At 47.2% G+C, this 16,730-nt stretch overlaps 1 protein-coding gene across 8 annotated transcripts in view; it reads left to right on the top strand.

Annotated features, from left to right (window-relative positions):
* Positions 1–15,897, top strand: part of Tsc1 (TSC complex subunit 1) — a 55,298-nt gene extending 39,401 nt beyond the window's left edge. For 7 of the 8 annotated variants that reach the window (XM_076845184.2, XM_077108780.1, XM_076845181.2 and 4 more), the window contains 11 exons: positions 841–910; positions 1,372–1,476; positions 1,762–2,320; positions 3,581–3,624; positions 4,230–4,396; positions 5,222–5,404; positions 6,260–6,370; positions 7,027–7,149; positions 9,847–10,034; positions 10,118–10,279; positions 10,648–15,897. In XM_076845184.2, coding sequence (XP_076701299.2) covers positions 841–910; positions 1,372–1,476; positions 1,762–2,320; positions 3,581–3,624; positions 4,230–4,396; positions 5,222–5,404; positions 6,260–6,370; positions 7,027–7,149; positions 9,847–10,034; positions 10,118–10,279; positions 10,648–11,170 — 2,235 coding nt within the window. In that variant the 3' untranslated portion in view covers positions 11,171–15,897. The remainder of the gene's footprint in view (positions 1–840; positions 911–1,371; positions 1,477–1,761; positions 2,321–3,580; positions 3,625–4,229; positions 4,397–5,221; positions 5,405–6,259; positions 6,371–7,026; positions 7,150–9,846; positions 10,035–10,117; positions 10,280–10,647) is intronic. The other variant, XM_077108781.1, reaches the window with a different exon arrangement.
* The last annotated feature ends 833 nt before the right edge of the window (positions 15,898–16,730 follow it).

Consider the following 16,730-nt stretch of genomic DNA (forward strand, 5'->3'; position numbering starts at 1 on the left):
TACATAGGTAAAAGTGCTTTCAGAATACAAGGTAGACCAGTGGATTTTGACACAGTATGAAAAGCTAACTTCAGATTTCACATTGTAACTATAAAAACTAACACTTTTCAGATTTTAGTGTAGTAAGGTGATTATTGACAACTATATGACAGATCTGTAATATGTGTTTATTGTTTGCAACTATATATCTATGGGGCACCAGGTTTTTTTCACGTACTTTAGCCAAAAATAATATTCTGCAGCAGATTTAATGTAGAAGTAGATATAAGAATCCAGCTGTCTTTCATTAAGCTAGATAATAGAGATTGCAAAAATGTAAAGTAGTTCTACTCTTGTTACTAAATTTATTGCTGTTTGGAAAATTTCGTTATTTTTCAAACAAGTATGTTATAGATGTGTTTGTTTTTTAATACTGGAGATTGAACCAGAAGGGCTTAACCACTGACCTACGTTCCCAGTCCTGTTTTTTATTTTAATTACTCATCTGCTTAAGGCTTTGCTAAGTTGCCCAGGCTGGCCTTAAACTTGCCATCTTCCATTCTTGGCCTCCTGTGTTACTGGGATTACATGTGTGTGTGTGTTACCACACCCAACTAGATTAGTTATTTTTAAGTTAATAACATTTTTAAAAATTTCTCAGTTTCAATTTAATACAGTGAGAGTTGGCGGATTTAACAATGTAAACAGAAGCTCTTGGAATTCTGTGTTTTTAAGAATATAAAAATAGATTGAAACCAAACTGTTTGAGAACCACTGGACTAAACCTTAGCCACCCTTCAGTGTGCTGGAGCATGTGTGCTGCATTTTCCCTGTATGATTAAATGATGCTGATTTTTTTAGGAGGAGAAAACAGATTCTTCAAGGCCGTGTCTGCACAGACAGCACCATCTTCCAAATGACAGAGGATTAGGTAAAATTCCCTGGGTAATGATAGACCTTGCTTCTTTCTTTGGATTGGTTTATATATGTTTAAAAGCAAAGTTAGGTAGAAACATTGACATTCTGGAACAGCAGAGAGCGCTGAAGCCTGGAGAATAAGACAGTAGTGAATTCCAAAAGCCCAGCCTGTTAGAGTCAAAAAAGCATTTAAGCAATTGCCCTGAAATGCCACTAAGGGTTTTGAGCTGGTCACACTGCGTGGTTTTAATCTGTTCCCATGGACATTAAGACCTGAGGGTTGTATTTTCTGTGGGGTTATTTTTGGTACCTTTAATTAGATGATTTAGAATACCTCAGCCTTCGGTAGCTCCAGGAGAGGCTCACCCCCAGCCTCCTCAGGTCTGCATTCATATTATGGTGTAGTCCAGGCAGCTTTGCACTTGCAGGGATTAGTGTGGATCGTTGACTGGAGTTTTCTCTGGTTCTTTTCAGAAGACCTACCTGGCAACAAAGGTTCTGTTACTCTAAGTGATCTTCCAGGGTTTTTAGGTGATCTGGCCTCTGAGGAAGACAGTATTGAAAAAGATAAGGAAGAAGGTAACGTATGTGGAATTGCTGTGAGATGATGGAACTCAGCCCTCCTTCTGCCATAGAAGGGGATCTAGAGTCAACACTCACTGGCTTGTTTGGTTTTTCTTCTTCTGGGGTAAAAGGTGGGTGCTTTATTCTAGGACCTATGCTAAGTAAAGCCATGCATGCCACTTTTTATGCCCCTTTGTGTGGTACTAGGCAGCCCCTCTGGGTGGCTCTGGCACTGAACTGCATGGACTGGCCCCAGTTGAGTGTTTACCAGAGCTTCCCTTGTTTCCTGTCCTCCTTCAGCTGCAATATCTGAAGAACTTTCTGAGATCGCTACTGTGGAAGCCGAGCCCATGGTTCCTCGAGGGGGCTTTGATTCTCCCTTCTATCGAGACAGTCTACCAGGTTCTCAGCGGAAGACACATTCAGCAGCCTCTGGGACTCAGGGATCTGGCATGAACCCTGAGCCTTTACACTCCTCTCTGGACAAGCTTGGGCCCGACACACCAAAGCAAGCCTTTACTCCCATAGACCTGCCCCGCAGTGGTGCCAACACCAGCCCCGCTGGGGACAGGGAGCGCCAGATTTCTCTGGAGACCAGTATCCTCACTCCCAGCCCTTGCAAAATTCCTCCTAGAAGGGGAGTGGGCTTTGGAAGTGGGCAGCCTCCCCCATATGATCATCTCTTTGAGGTGGCCTTGCCAAAGACTGCCTGTCATTTTGTTAGCAAAAAGACCGAGGAGCTGTTAAAGAAAGCAAAAGGAAACCCTGAAGAAGACTATGTGCCCTCTACCTCCCCAATGGAAGTACTGGATAGGTTGATACAGCAGGGAGCAGATGCACACGGCAAGGAGCTCAGCAAGTAAGTTGAAACTGCCAGCAGGTTAGAGACACGGAAGCACGAGGGAGGGGGGAGTCACACTTCCCTGCCACTGGAGGCAGCTGCTCTGCTGTGTCCACCAGATCTTCCAGGCTCTTGCCTTCTCCAGGTGTGCCTTCTCCACCTCACAAGTGTTTTTATATATGGGCCATTTTGTGCCAATCTTCTGTGAGGATACTCAAAAACTTTCACATTTGCTGTCTGAAAATTTGAGGTTAAAAATGAGGTTATGGTATCTCAAAAAATGTAGGTCTATGTGTTGCAGTTCTTCCCTCTCTAATTGCAGATAATTGTTTTTTCTGTTTGGGTAGCACAGTTCATTAGATAGGGAAAACACAAGTTCAGATGGCCTGCTGCCTGCCCGCCAGAGGCGCACCAGGGTTCTTAGAAAGAAATCTGCAAGGCTGCCTCAGTCTTCCTTCCATTACCCACCTCAGAGGATGTCTGGGAAAGGGATAAGGGAATAACCTGTCCAGAGTTGGAATCCTCTGCCATTTTTAAACAGGTTCTTGGGGAATGTTATTTTTTATCTTTCTTCTGGGTAATATCCTAAAGGGGAATTCAATGGGATATGTAAATTTTTTAAAGTTTTTTTTTGGTGCTGGGAATTAAACCCAGGGGTGCTTAACCATTGAGCCACATCCCCAGCCCTTTTTTATATTTTATTTAGAGACAGGGTCTCACTGAGTTGCTTAGGGCTCCCTGAGTTTCTGAGGCTGGCTTTGAACTCAAAATCCCTCCTGCCTCAACCTCAGCCTCGAGCTTCTGGGATTACAGGCATGTGCCACTGCTCCAAGTAGGATTGTAATCTTAAACTTTCTCTCTAAATGACATTTGGTTAATAGGCTCAGAGAACTGACCTGCTTTTTTCTTGAACTTGGGCAATGGTAGCTTCTCAGAGGAAAACTACTCACATATATCTCCATGGAGAGGAATGAAAGTAGCCTCCAGGTTCTGCTGCCTAGTGTCCTGGGAGAGCTGACCTAAGGTGGACCCCACGCCTGAGCAGAGGAGCCAAGTCAGAGTTGGGCTCCCCTCCTTAGACCTGGTACTGCCAGCAGCTGCCTGCCCATTCCATCTGCTGAGCCCTCTCCAACCCCATACAGACTTGCTGCTTAAGACTTCCTTAGGCCATTGTAGATTCTCACCACAAGGAAGTGATCTAACCTTGCTGCAGTTAAATTCCAGATATGTTTTTTCTATTAGATAAGTAACTTGGTTATTCCAAATCTTTCTTCATAGGTCGTCCTTACCCAGCAAGTCTATCGATTGGACCCACTTTGGAGGTAAAGTTATTACTTTAGCATGACATCCAGCCCCCTTGATTCCTGCTTTCTTGTTACCTGTGAAGGAGGTGCCTTTTAGGAGCCATCTCCCCTTGGTACTGCTTCAGCCAGCCTCTCTGCTTGGCAAAAGAGAATCTCAAGTGTTCCCAAGTCAGTATTTCCTGCTTTTGAAAATTGGCAAATACCATGTCCTTGGGAATAGAAGTGCAAAAAGTGCCTCAGGCCAGGCTTTGCTAAGGCGGCCCAAGTGAAGTGAATGGTGGTGGTGGTGGTGGTGGTGGGGGATTCTCCAGGGGAGAGCACAGCAGGGAAGGAGTGCCCTGCAGAGAGGGAGGTGGAAACATCTTCATGTGATCTGATCCCATTTGTGGGGAAAAGAAAGCTCTCAAAGATTCCCCTCCAGATAGTACAGCCTTTGCATTTCTTTCTAGGGGGGACAGGTGGAAAATACTTTGCCTCTTTCCTAAGAGTGGCTGTTACTGAGGACCAGGTGGTCACTGCAGAATGCTTTGTCTTTGAGAGAAGCCTGTTTCTGAGCTAACCCACCTTGGAGGGACTTGATGGAGCCAGGTGTAAAAGGCCACTTCCCTCTGCTTTAAAACCAGGTTCCCCTCCTTCAGATGAGATCCGCACCCTCCGAGACCAGTTGCTATTACTGCACAACCAGTTACTCTACGAGCGCTTTAAGAGGCAGCAGCATGCTCTCCGCAACAGGAGGCTGTTGCGCAAGGTGATCAGAGCTGCTGCTCTGGAGGAACACAATGCTGCCATGGTGAGAAGGCGGGGCTGGGGCTGGGGGTGCCACCAGCAGCCGCCAAGTTGTCTTCAGAGTCCTCAGTCCCAGCCCTGTCACTGGAAAGGCTGGGGCCAGGTCCCTTAGTCTCTGAGGTTCAGTCATGAATGGCCAGATCTCAGAATTCCCTCAAGTTTTCAGAATTCATGGCGACAAGTGACTTCTTGTGTTTGCTTGTAGTTGGTAATTGGCTATGGTAATATAAGGGGTCAAATGGTTATTTCTTCAGATGTGAAAGCAATCCCCCTTCAGCTGTCTGATGTGGGTGTAAAGCCAGTGAGACCTGGAGTTTGAGGGCTGGGTCTGCCAGTTACCACCTTAGAGAAGTACTTGGGCCTCTTGAAGCCTTGCTACATGTATGCATTCCATAACTAAGAAATAATAGTAGCTACATCTACTTTTTTAAGTTGTGATGGTTAAAAGAAATTTCAGTAAACACTTTCCTTGTGTTGGGCACACTCATGTGTAAGTGCCGGGTAAGTGTTCAGCACTTTAGTGAATTTAGTACATTAGAGGTCTGAGGCCATCATTGATTGTTCAGACCTGTTTGTGGGAAGTTTGTGTCGATGTGGATCCCTGGGAAAAATTTCGTAAGCAACTTACAATCCATTTGCTAATGTGAAATTTGAAAAATCTTCACCTAAAGCCAAGTATGGCAGTAGAGGACCCCCAGACTCTTAGGTCTGCTATTACAGATCCAGAGTAGGCACAGCTGTTGAGCGTGTTTGCAGCCTGTGTTAAACTCGAGAAGTGCTGCCCGGGTTGGATGGCAGTTAAAATGATGACATCTCTTATCTCTGCTAGAAAGATCAGTTGAAGTTACAAGAGAAAGACATCCAGATATGGAAGATGAGTCTGCAGAAAGAACAAGACAGATACAGTCAGCTTCAGGAACAGCGTGACACTGTGGTAACCCAGCTCCACAGTCAGATCAGACAGCTGCAACATGACCGAGAAGAATTCTACAACCAGAGCCAGGAGTTGCAGGTATAAACTGAAACACCAGCAGAGTCAACATAACTAGAGGTTGGTGGAAGTGTTTCTTGATTGTTGTTACCTGGTTCAGTTTAATGGAGATGGATGTTTTGCCCTCTGGAGTCATGACAGGTAGATTTCATATCAGGTAGCTCTTACTGAAGGCAGAGGTTCCCTTCCTTAGTGTCCTGATCCTCTAGCCCAAAGAAGCATTTATCAGGACCACTCATTAAGTAGCGCTAACCAACTCAGTGAGTATTGATGGCCTAATGATTTAAGAGCTGTTTGAAAATAATATACATGCATTTTAAAATGTTGTAAATTTCTGTTTTAAATAATTAATTACAAAGGTCATGTCCGCTTCTTGGCACCACGCAGCATCTGGACCTTGGAATCTGATGGGGCAGTGACACCTCATTTCCTGTTTCATGTTGTTTCTGAGGGTGCTTTTTATTACAGCAACCAACAAAAGCCCAGCTTTACAGAGACAGGGCATCATATGTAGGGGATAGCACCATCTGAGGCTCAGTGTTGACCACCTCCAGCTAGTTAGTACTTCACACAATGTCCCACAGATGTCACTGCATTTCCCTCAAAAAGGAAACCATTGATGAAGCATGTGGAGTGCTCGCTGTGCAGCCCCAGGGCTCTTTGTCACACAGTTTGGGAACTGCCAAATCTCAGGTTTTTTGTTTTTTGTTTTTCCTATTAAGTAGTAAGGGACTCAGATCAACTGTGACTTACTTTTTTAAAACTTAAGTCAAATGCTGATGGCCAAAAACCAGGAGACCAGCCAAGGAGCTGGGTATTCTGGTTCTGCCTGGCCTGCCTGTGTCACTGTAACTCCAGGCTGGACTCTTTGTGCAGACGAAGCTCGAGGACTGCAGGAACATGATTGCAGAACTGCGTGTGCAGCTGAAGAAGGCCAACAACAAGGTGTGCCACACTGAGCTGCTGCTCAGCCAGGTCTCCCAGAAGGTAAGGAACAAGGTAGACCTGTGAAGCTATCTGCCAGCCCTCTTCCTCCAGGTGGGACAGACTCGGATTCACTGCTTGAGAGTCTTTGACAGGCATTGGACCAGGAGCAGTTCTGTCCCTCTCCACCTTCCAGGGGACATCTGGCAGTGTTTGGACACGTTTTTTGTGCTACTGTTAGTGTATAGAGGCCGGGTGCTGCTGGGTATCCTCCATGGCACGGACAGCCCCGCACCTCATAGAGAGTAGCCACTGAGCCCTGGGCTACCCCCCATACGTGGAACCCTTTCTCAGTACCTTCTTTACTTAAATGTAAATTACACTAGGGAATCTGGTAAGCTCTCAGTGTATTGTTCACTCAAGAACAGACAAGTTTCCAGGGTCTTTGTCCCACAGACCTACTGGCCCTGTCCTACTGGTCATGTGTCAGGCCGCCTGCTCCTGGTATCCTATGGGCAACCAACTTTGCTGTAGTGTGTTTGTGATTCTTCTCCTTTCCATAGCATAATTTTTAAGTGTGTTTCCATCCATTTTGGTGACCTTGGCTGCCTTCCTCCCCACCATCCGTGATGCCAGGAACTGGTCCCTTGTGTGCCATCCAGTTGCTGGTTTGTGTTGTCAGATATTTTTTACTTTGCTTGCTTATGTGTTTTGGTTAGCTGTCAAATAGCGAGTCGGTCCAGCAGCAGATGGAGTTCTTGAACAGGCAGCTGTTGGTGCTCGGGGAGGTCAACGAACTGTACTTGGAACAACTGCAGAACAAGCACTCAGACACCACCAAGGTATGTGGAGCCAAACCTTACTTGGAAAAACTCTTTGGACCCAGGCAGCTGTCCATCCTAAGAGTTCTCCCCTTCCTCACCCTGGCCTAGCAGTGCAGCACTGTCCCGCCATCCTGTGATGGTTTTGAAATGGAGTAACTGTAAGTGAAAGCACCTGAGGGAATTGCTGAGGAGGGTGTGAGGGTGTGGCCCTCTTGTCCCCCTGTCCCTTGCAGAGAGAAGGAGAGAGAAGAGGGTGGGAACTGGTTCTGTTGCACACACCTCTCATGACTGCGGGTGTGTACTGGTGTGCACCCATGTGCATGCCATCTTTTCTTTTCATGTTGAATTTGATTTCTGAGATGGTGGTTCAGTCCTAGCAACAAGGCCAGCAACAGGATGATCTGATATTAATTAGTGCCTCCACAGTGACGTCCAGGCAGTTTTATGTCACTTTATAAATAGCCTCGGGTGATGTTGGTGAATGCGTTGGGAATAGAATTTTAATAACAAATGCTCAGATGCTTTCTGTCACCAGCTTCTCCATCACATGTGGGCCTCCTCTTTAGTATTTCTTGGGCTTGTGCTTTGTAGAGTCTTTTTTGACCACATGTACAGAGTAGCCTTGAGTTGGAGATATGTAATTTTCATAATAGTTTTTCCTTATTTCAGCTCCTCTTAGCCTCAGATTTAGACTCCCTCTGGAAGAATGTTAAGTGTAAAACTTTCTCTAGAAGCCAACTATCACTTCTTTTGGAGGTACAATGGCTTTGGGAGAAGAAAGTTTGGGGAACAGGCCTAAAAGAACCTCTGAAAGAACTGGCCAAAGTATGTTTTTGGTGCCTCTCCAGAAGAGTGTAGATGGGCACCGCAGTCTTCGACTCTTTGGGACCTCGAGCAGCTACCTACCATTTTGGGACCCATTGCATTTCCTAAAATGGATAATGATCCTAAATTGTACTAGTCAGGATGCCTTCCCTTGTAAACCACACAAAAACAAGATAATCTGGTTTACCAGAAGGAATTTATTGTCCCACTTGATATGAAGTCCCAGGCTGGTAAGTTCTAGGTTGGCCAAGTTGGCGATTCTGGCACATCAGGAGCCTGGCTCTTTCCATCTTTCTGCATAGCTGGGCTTTCCTATCACCCTTGCCTTCTAACTAGCTGCACTCATGGTTTCAGAGACACAGATGTCCAGAGGAGACACCACCATGTTCTGAGGAGGAGAGTGTCTCTTCTATAGGGTTTTCAGAAATCTTTCTTAGAAACCCTGTACCATACTCCCTGTTGCCCTTGTTGGCCAGGATTGAGTCATGCACTCAACACTGCCCTGGCATTGCCTTGAGCTGGCCAGGATTTGCCTCTGAGCCAGGGACTGGGGTTGTTCCCGTTCAGGGCAGTGAAGGAAGAGGGCAGCTGTCTGAGTCAGGTGGGGAATGGCTGCTCGGGCTGCTGAAGCCTACTGAGGTGAGTGTGCGTGGACTTTACTCATCAGAAATCTCATGATTATCCATAAATAAGTATATTTGTTCCTTGGGATCCATGGGAGATTGGTTCCAGGGTCCCCATAGAGACCAAAACTGCAGATACTCAAGCATGGTGTCTGTGTATAACCCATGCACATCATCTCTAGATCATTTACAATATATGATATAGTGTAAATACTCTGTAAATAGTTGTCAAACTAATTGTTTAGGGGATAATGACAAGAAAAAGTCCATATGTGTTCAGTACAGACACTCTTGTTTTTTTTGACATTTTCAGTTTGTGTCTGGTTGAACGCATGGTTGCAGAAGGCTGACTGTGCCATCGTTTTTGACAAAAGTCAGCTGTGTTCCCCTAGCCTGTGCTGAAGGTCTGTGCCCTTCAGTGCGGCTGGAAGATAGCTGCTTTGGGGCTTTGGTCTGTTGCACTCTGCACCCTGGAAGGTTGGCCTGCTGGACTTCTCTGAGGCTGACTTCATGAGCATTTATGTCCTTGCCCTTAGTTTAAAACAGGCTTTGTGTACTCTTCACTGTCACAGTAAACAAACACAAACGTAACACAGGCTTTAGAAAGCATCTTTTCTGCTTTCTCCCTGGGGCCAGAGCAGCTAACTCAGGTTATAGCTGCAGGCAGGTCACCCACACAGCATCACCAGGAAGTGTGGTCAGGAGACCCAGCTTGCCGTGCTGCTCCACGTGAGCAGAATTGCCCTGCTGGTGTTGCCTTCTCTAGCTTGCCTGGGTGGTGTTAGGGAAGGGAGAAAAAAGAAAGTAAATGGCTGTGATGCTCCTCACCTGAAATCACACTGTGAATATTGGCATATTTCACTTGGTGTGTTTGAACATGTATTTTGCATGGTTGGGGGTACTGTTCACCACAGAGGTTTATAGTATGCACTGGTATTTTTGTCCTGATACAGTACTCTTTCTAAAAACAGATACAAAATGTGTTGTGCTTAACTGCCTTCCTGACATTTACTTCTCTGAGTTTACTATGTTTCCAGTTTCTTACTCTTATAAATTAGCTGTGGTGATTATTTTTGTATAAAATGTGTATTCATGTTTCAAATGGTTTCCTGAGGAAAAAAATTTCAAGAAAGGGTGGCTAAGTTGATCCTAGCCAGCTTACTTTTCAGAAAGTTGTACTCGTTTGTATTTCTATTGGTATACTAAAGCACCTTCTCAAAATGGATAAGACTTGTTCATTTTCTATAACTCCAGTCCCTTTTTTTAGGAAGTGGAAATGATGAAAACTGCCTATCGGAAGGAACTAGAAAAAAACAGAAGCCACGTTCTCCAGCAGAATCAGAGACTTGATACCTCCCAGAAACGGATTTTGGAACTGGAATCTCATTTGGCCAAGAAAGACCACCTTCTTCTAGAACAGAAGAAATACTTGGAGGATGTCAAGGCCCAGGCAAGGTACCTCATAGGAAGGGTTAGGGCGAGTGTGGCTCCTTATTAAGGGGAGTCTTCCATATTCCGGGTGGGTCTGTGTCTTTCAGAAGACAGCTAGAGGCTGCAGAGAGCAGATATGAGGCTCAAAAAAAGATCACCCGAGTGTTTGAGTTGGAGATCTTAGACTTGTATGGCAGGTTGGAAAAAGATGGTCTCCTGAAAAAACTTGAAGAGGAAAAGGCAGAAGCAGCTGAAGCAGCGGAAGAAAGGTAGGAGGAAAGAATTGTATCCTGGCCTTGCCATGAAGCTGCCACTAGCAGGCAGTGCTACAGAGCATTGGCAGTAGCAGTTACAGCTGGTTGGACAGGGCTCAGAGAGCTGCCCTGACTAGCCTTTTCTCACAGTGCCATTGATCTCCCACCTTCCTGGCTTGAGCCCCTATCTGCCGTTTGTGTTGCAGATTGCCACCCAGAACCCCTGGTTGTGTCTTAGGTTTCCCTTTGAGATCTCTTGTTTGGGTCCACTGTTGTAAGACAGCAGGCTAGCAGGGTTCATATTCAGTGGGAGTAATTCCACATCTCCCAAATGTGGATGACACAGTCACCAACTCCTTTTTTCCTCCCTGGATTTCTTACAGGCTTGACTGTTGTAATGATGGCTGCCCGGATTCCGTGGTAGGGCACAATGAAGAGGCATCTGGCCACAATGGAGAGACCAAGACTCCCAGGCCTGGCAGTACCCGGGGCAGTAGTGGAGGTAGAGGAGCAGGAGGCAGCAGCAGCAGTAGCAGTGAGCTTTCTACCCCGGAGAAACCCCCAAGCCAGAGGGCAGGCCCATTCAGCAGCCGGTGGGAAACTGCCATGGGTGAGCCTTCCACCAGCATCCCCACGACTGTTGGCTCTCTCCCCAGTTCCAAAAGTTTCCTGGGCATGAAGGCCCGGGAGTTATTTCGTAATAAGAGTGAGAGCCAGTGTGATGAGGACGGCATGACCATCAGTAGCCTTTGTGAAACCCTAAAGACAGAACTGGGGAAAGACTTGGGCTTGGAAGCCATGACTCCCTTGAACCTAGACAGCCCGCATCCATCTCCCCCAAACCCAGACAGTGTTGGACAGCTTCGCATCATGGACTACAATGAGACTCATCACGAACACAGCTAAGGAGGGTCAGTCAGTGTTAACTTGCGTCTTGTTGGCATAGAACAGGAGGTGCGAATGCTCGTTCAAGGCTTTCCTGTTTCCAGGGTCTGGGTGGCTGCTCACGTGGTGGGAGTGGGACGGAGGTCCTTTTGACACCTGACTGAATGCACAACGGTTTTTGGATCTGGCCTTGAAATGCCTCTTAGCCTTCCCCTTGACCCTCTCTGATTCACCCAGCAGTCTGTACTAATGGAGGGCCATTTTGCGTTCCTCAGTAGCTTTATTTTCCTTCCTTTTCCCCCAAATGATTGCATCCTTTGAACCTGTGCAATATGAGGCCAAATTTCATCTTTGAGTCTAACACACCACTCTCTGCTTTCCTGAAGTCAGATAACTGGGCGGCCCTTGGTTAGACCAGGCAGTTGCTGGCATTGCAGGTAAGTTTGGTTTTGTCCCATCCAGGAAGATGTACCTTGCAAAGCTGATTGACTTCACGGGAAAGCTCTTATGGGAGACTTCTCATTGCTTTTTGGTTCTGAGGTTCGGCATCTAAAGTAGCAGATCTAGAAAAACATGGTTCATTCACCCTTCCATTCTTTTGGCGGTTCTGATAAGCTTCCTAGAAAGTTCTGCGTAGACAAATGCCTGTTTCCAAAGTCTGGTTGGCGCTGTGGAGGCTCTGCTTTCTCACCCTTTGGGAAAGCTCTTGTCCCTCTTTCCCCACTACCTCTTATTTATTTGGTGTTTGCTTGAATGGTGGCACCCCACTGACCCAGGCTGGCATGTGGCTGATAAGCTTGTTCTCTGTGGGTGCAAGGAGAGGTCCCAGGGAGAGGTTGCTGGAAGCTCAGGTGTGTGGACCTGCACCTCTGGGCTGGTCTTGCCAGCTGAGCTATTGGTTCAGCCCTGGGTCTGGTGGCGCCGCCCCCCCCCCCCCCCCCCCGAGCTCATTCATGTCTCTTATTTGCTGGCTACTTGGTAATACTGCAGCAGAGAGGCTCTGGAGATCCAGAGAGTTTTCTTCACAGCTTACGTGACATTTCTTGGGCTGTGGGGTTGCCACACTACTGTAGGTTCCAGGCCACCACAAAGGTAGCAGCTTTTTCACACAAATTCTAAATTTCAGGGCCAGCTCTCCTGGGAGTTTGATATTGTCACCCTTTCCAGGTTAGGAAGGGCAGAGCAACATAGAGTTGAGTCTGGCAGGGTGGTGTTGGAGGCGGCCTGCCTGTACCGGCTGGGCTGCCTGCAGGTGCTCAGAGCACCAGCACTGCTGAGCATCCAGGCTCAATAAGTGCTTCTGAAGAAGTGCTAGACGCCTAAGGATCATTCCTGGCGTCCCAGTCCAGGTAGGAGATACTTGGCAGGAAGGAGCCAGTGAACTTGGTGTTTCTGTTTCTGTTCTTTCCGTGAAAAGAATATAAGGGTTCAGTCGTGAAGAAGTTAAACTGTAATGGTACGAAATCTCACGGCATGTGGACATTTCCAGCACGTGAGGGTGAAAATCTTTTTGTAAGTATAGTAGTAAATATCCTAGCATCCCTAACTAAAGAGAACTAGGTAGAGACTCCATGTCACCATGGCAATACTGGCCAAAGACCTGCTGGGAACAGGGTTTCTGGTGTAACTGACTGACCTCAGCCACAGAAGGGCATGCCCTGACTGCTAGCCGCCCCACAGAGGCCAGCCCTCAGCACTGGTTGTCCAGTGTGGAGTCCTGGGGGATCCCACACTTCTGATTCTGCTTTGTCCAAAGGAAAGCTTAAAATCCAATATATTCTAGTTTCCTTGTTCCATTGTATACAAGGACAACATGAACAAGTTTTAAAAGGGCAGGAAGATGTTACAGGTTAACTGTTTGCAGTGCTTTCTCCTTCCCATGCCCACTAAATCTGTGCCACAGAACAAAGATACCAGCCTTTCCTTACCTGGCACCGGAAAGGAGGCCTGTGTAAGAAGGGAAAGAATGTTATATGGATTGTAATATGTAGGGAAGGAAGGAGGCAGTTGACCGAGGTGTGGCTGAAGGCTCCAAGTTTCTGTGCCAGGCCATTGGCCATTCCTCCAGCCTAGGTTCCATCTCATCTCCCAGCTTTATAGACCAAGTGGACCCCAGTGCTCTGGCTTGGGCCCCTGTGAGTTCTAGGAGGCCGCTCTATACGGGTTTCATGCGTATAGAGATGGGAGATTGAGTCCTGGGGTCCTGGTGAAGTTACCCAGCCTGAAAACTTGGGCTTTGGTATTGCAAAGGGCTCCAAATTTAGTTCAAGACTTGCTTTTGTTTTGAAGGTAGTGAACCTGCCAAGGGTTCAAGTGGGTCACTTGATGATACCTCAAGCAGTTTAACAATGAAAGGCAATAGGGAGAGGAACTCCTGAGAGGCTGCTGAGGCCTAAGGAAAGGCATTGGAATGATGAGCGCGCTCGGCAGAGCCTTTCTCATCACTGACTGAGCTCCTGGTGTCTGGGACTGGGAGGCTCCTTCTGGAAATCACTGTGAGCAATGCTGATGGCCAGTACACATAACTCAAACTCCCTCCTGACCCCAACCAGCCCAGAATCTGCATCTCATGCAGCGTGGAATCTGTTTAAAAAGGAATCCTGTGCTATTATTTGGGGATGGGGGAGGCAAGAGGAGCAGTAGGAAGGGGCAGAGAAAAATGAGCTCCTGAACCCACTACTGTAAACAAGCACACACATCTCTGAAAGAACCTTCATGGGTTTTTAAAAGCTTGTGACAGGGCTCTATCATAAAGTCTGCAAAAATTGGTACTGTGGGATTCAGAGAAATAATGTGCTTATGACTATCAAGAAAGCAACTGAAACCCAGAGGTAGGAGGTTGGGGTCTGTTCTTAGCTGGAGAGGTTTTAAGAGGTGTCATTAGAGGTGAGTGCTGAGAGCAACATCACTGAGGCAGGTGGGCACATAGTAATCTGTTCAGGCTTGCCAACAGTGTTTTTGGAAAGACTGCCTGACCTTGGGAATAGCTGCAGAGAGTTCCTACTGTCTGTGATGTACTTAAGGGAAACAGCCCACACTCTTAGAAGGTATACTGCCACAACCCAAAAGAAAGCCCAAGAAGCCACTAACAATTAAAAACAGCCTCCCCCACCCCACCTCATTGCTGCTGTGGCCAGAGGACAGCACCTCCTTGGGCAAAAGCAGGACAGTAGGCCCACATACTAGGCTCTCCCTGGCCATTTGCAACAGAATGTGTAGTTTCCAGCTCTTTTTTGACCAGAAAGATAAAACTTCAGCAGTTGTTTAGAGGGTGCATGTCTGGTCATGGGATGCAAGAATCTGTGAGCTGGACCATAGAGCTTAGACTGGCATTAAGGAAAGAAAACTGGTTACTTGTTTTTGTGTAGACAACAGAAGCGTGTTGTGAATGGCCAGTGGTAATTTCCACCAAATGCTAGAACCTACCACTTGAAGCCAGCAAGAACTGAAGAGTAAAGAAAGTCCATGAGGAAGCTCATGGGAGCCAGTGTGGGCAGGCGGACGAGGATTTGGGGCCCGGCAAGGTCAGGCCCACGCTGCAGTGCAGGCGGAGAGCTGTCTGCCCTTGCAGGGACTCTCCCGGCGTGGTCCCAGGAGCATCTCAGGTTCACTCAGGAGGGTCTGCCTTGCAGGAGAGCCAGTTACCATGTGTGTAGTGACCAGAGCACACTGGGCACCTGCTGTGGCTTCACTCTTGGAGGCATATGCTGTAGAACTGACTTACAGAAAGTGTTAGAGAACGTGTTCAGTCTGAGGGTGTTCGTTTGTCTGTTTACATCCTGAGTGGTGACGCATGCCCACTCCTCCCAGCAGATCACTGCAAAGTCATTAATTGCACTTGATTTAGCTTCTTTCTGTAGCCAAAAGAGAAATTTAGGTCAGGAACTACTCCTAGGCTGCTGCTGAGACCCTTGTTCCCAGGCAGTTCCTTTCCCTATCCGCGACTCCCTCATATGCCCAGGGAAGCTGTTTCCACACCATCCTGCCACCTGTGCATGCTCACCTGAAAGATTGTTGGCAGATGCAAGGGAAACCTGAGCCCCAGCTGCTTTTGGTGTTCATTTAAATGAGTTCATGAGGGCGGAGGAGCTTTGTGCCGCTGCCCAGTGCCGCCACACTAGCCACCCTTTGGGATAAGCTGGCTGGTTTAGTCATTGGAATAGATTTTTTGGAGCAGAACTTAGGAGCTCAAGGACCCCAAAACACCCTTCCCCCACCCGTCGTCCCCTCCCCACCTGGTGCAGTGTTTGGGCAGGAGGGTGCACCCAGGCTCTGCGCAGCACATACTCTGGCTGATCAGAGGCAGCCAAGCATTTTGCACTAGGAAGAATCAGTGATCGATCTTCAGAAGACTTCTATGGACCAGTTACATTACGGAGGAACAGATTTTGCTAAGACGTAATCTAGTTTTATAACTCAATCATGGATGAACCATATGAGGCTAACTTGCAGTTTAAAGGGGTCCCATGAATGAAAATAATCTGATTTTTTTTAACTGACTACTTTTAGTTAAATGCAAGAAAGTCCTCTCATCAAAAGGTTTAAACTTTCCCACCTTGATCTTAAAAGCATGTCAAAACAATCCATATCAGATGCCATAAACATGAACTGCAAGAGAACATGGTACAATCTCAGTGAATGGGAATTGGAATCAAAAGGGTTTGCTGTCCTTCTTAGAATGTTCTAAAATGTCAAGGCAGTTGCTTGTGTTTAACTGTGAACAAATAAAAATTTATTGTTTTGCACTACTCTGCTGTGTGACATGGAGTGACTTACACTGGCCTTGGGCTTAAAGTAGGGAACTCAGAAGCCTTGGGTCTGGAGTGGTTACTGTGGGTGGCTAGAGGAGGGCACCCAAATATTGGTCTGGCTTTAGGCTTTAGTCTCTGTTAAGCACCTTTGTGTTCTGAAAGATTGTCTTCACTGATAACTTACCTGCCTTAAATCTTTGGTCTTTCCCAAAGAGTGGCATGGTGTGCGTGTGTCAAGGGTTGAGTCATCTACCGGAGAAGCCATGAGAGCCAGGGGCTGCCAGTCCACACTCCTGCTAACTGTGTCTGGAGGGGTGGCCAGTTGAGTTTCATGGGATCCTTTTGGTGGAACCTGGTGGACATGCATTTTGTGGCGATTTCGCCAGCCCTGATCCCTGCCAGCTGTGTGCACATGTGCCAGGAGAAGGTGCATAGCTGTCACCAGCTGGTTCATGCCCATTGGGCATTCTGCAGAAGGTGGGAAACCACCCTATGAGATTTTAAGATCTGCCCTGGCTTCTGATAGTATGGCCTGTGATGCTGAGGAAAGGACCCTTATGGGCAAGCTGTGTCGCAGTGGTTTTCAGGTGCTCGCCCGGCGGTCCAGACGTCAGAACTGCTGCCCATGGCAGAAGCAGCACCTTCGGGATGGACTTGAAGGTGGCGGTTGTTAATTTGTCTGGAATTCAGGTTTTCTTGCCTGAGGAAGTCTCTCACTAGACAAGGTGCAGGTCTGTGGACTGGCCCTCTGTTACCTGGTGTGGACCTCAGAGTCAGACCTTTCTAGAGGCAGGGTCCCCTTGGTGGCAGCAGTTTCTCTGCTGTCTGTG

Source organism: Callospermophilus lateralis, chromosome 2 (genome assembly GCF_048772815.1).
Source record: "Callospermophilus lateralis isolate mCalLat2 chromosome 2, mCalLat2.hap1, whole genome shotgun sequence".
NCBI classification, from domain to species: domain Eukaryota; kingdom Metazoa; phylum Chordata; class Mammalia; order Rodentia; family Sciuridae; genus Callospermophilus; species Callospermophilus lateralis.